The sequence below is a fragment of the Corapipo altera genome, unplaced genomic scaffold (genome assembly GCF_003945725.1).
Source record: "Corapipo altera isolate COAL_440 unplaced genomic scaffold, ASM394572v1 285, whole genome shotgun sequence".
NCBI lineage: Eukaryota > Metazoa > Chordata > Aves > Passeriformes > Pipridae > Corapipo > Corapipo altera.
Window position 1 is genome coordinate 69,180 of NW_020885135.1, and position 441 is coordinate 69,620.

The 441-nt window shown below is 67.6% G+C and overlaps 2 protein-coding genes across 2 annotated transcripts in view; one reads left to right on the forward strand and one right to left on the reverse strand.

Annotated features, from left to right (window-relative positions):
- CHCHD5 (coiled-coil-helix-coiled-coil-helix domain containing 5) overlaps positions 1–330 on the forward strand; it is an 8,998-nt gene extending 8,668 nt beyond the window's left edge. The window contains exon 6 of the transcript XR_003532041.1: positions 232–330. The gene's annotated coding sequence lies outside the window, so the exon portion shown is untranslated. The remainder of the gene's footprint in view (positions 1–231) is intronic.
- LOC113960502 (LIM homeobox transcription factor 1-beta-like) overlaps positions 1–441 on the reverse strand; it is a 16,766-nt gene that overhangs the window by 3,678 nt on the left and 12,647 nt on the right. Inside the window, exon 3 of the mRNA XM_027670107.1 lies at positions 176–408. Within this exon, the coding sequence (XP_027525908.1) occupies positions 176–408 (233 nt within the window). The remainder of the gene's footprint in view (positions 1–175; positions 409–441) is intronic.

Consider the following 441-nt stretch of genomic DNA (forward strand, 5'->3'; position numbering starts at 1 on the left):
GGCTGGGATGGGGCTCGGAGCCACCTGGGCCATGGAAGGTGTCCCTGCCCTTGGAATGAGGTGGGATGGGAGGAGCTCTGGGGTCCCTCCCAACCCAACCCAACCCATCCCACGCTGCCTCATCCTCTCCATCCCCTGGTCTCCCGCCCCGTCCCGGCTCCTCCCGGCCCCTCACCGGACTCGGTGGGCGCGGGGCTGATGGCGCTGAGCATCTCCCTCTCCTTCTCGTAGTCGGAGCGGCAGAGCAGCTGCCCCTCCTTGAGCACGAACTCGTCCCCGCGCTGCAGCCGCCGCTCGCACTCGCAGCACGAGAAGCACTGCACGTGGTAGACGTTCTCCAGCACCCGCATGATGAGCTCCGAGGGCCCGATGGCCTTCAGGCAGCTGCTGCACTTGGTCTGGAACAGCCTGAGGGGGAAAACGCGGGATCTGGGACACCCC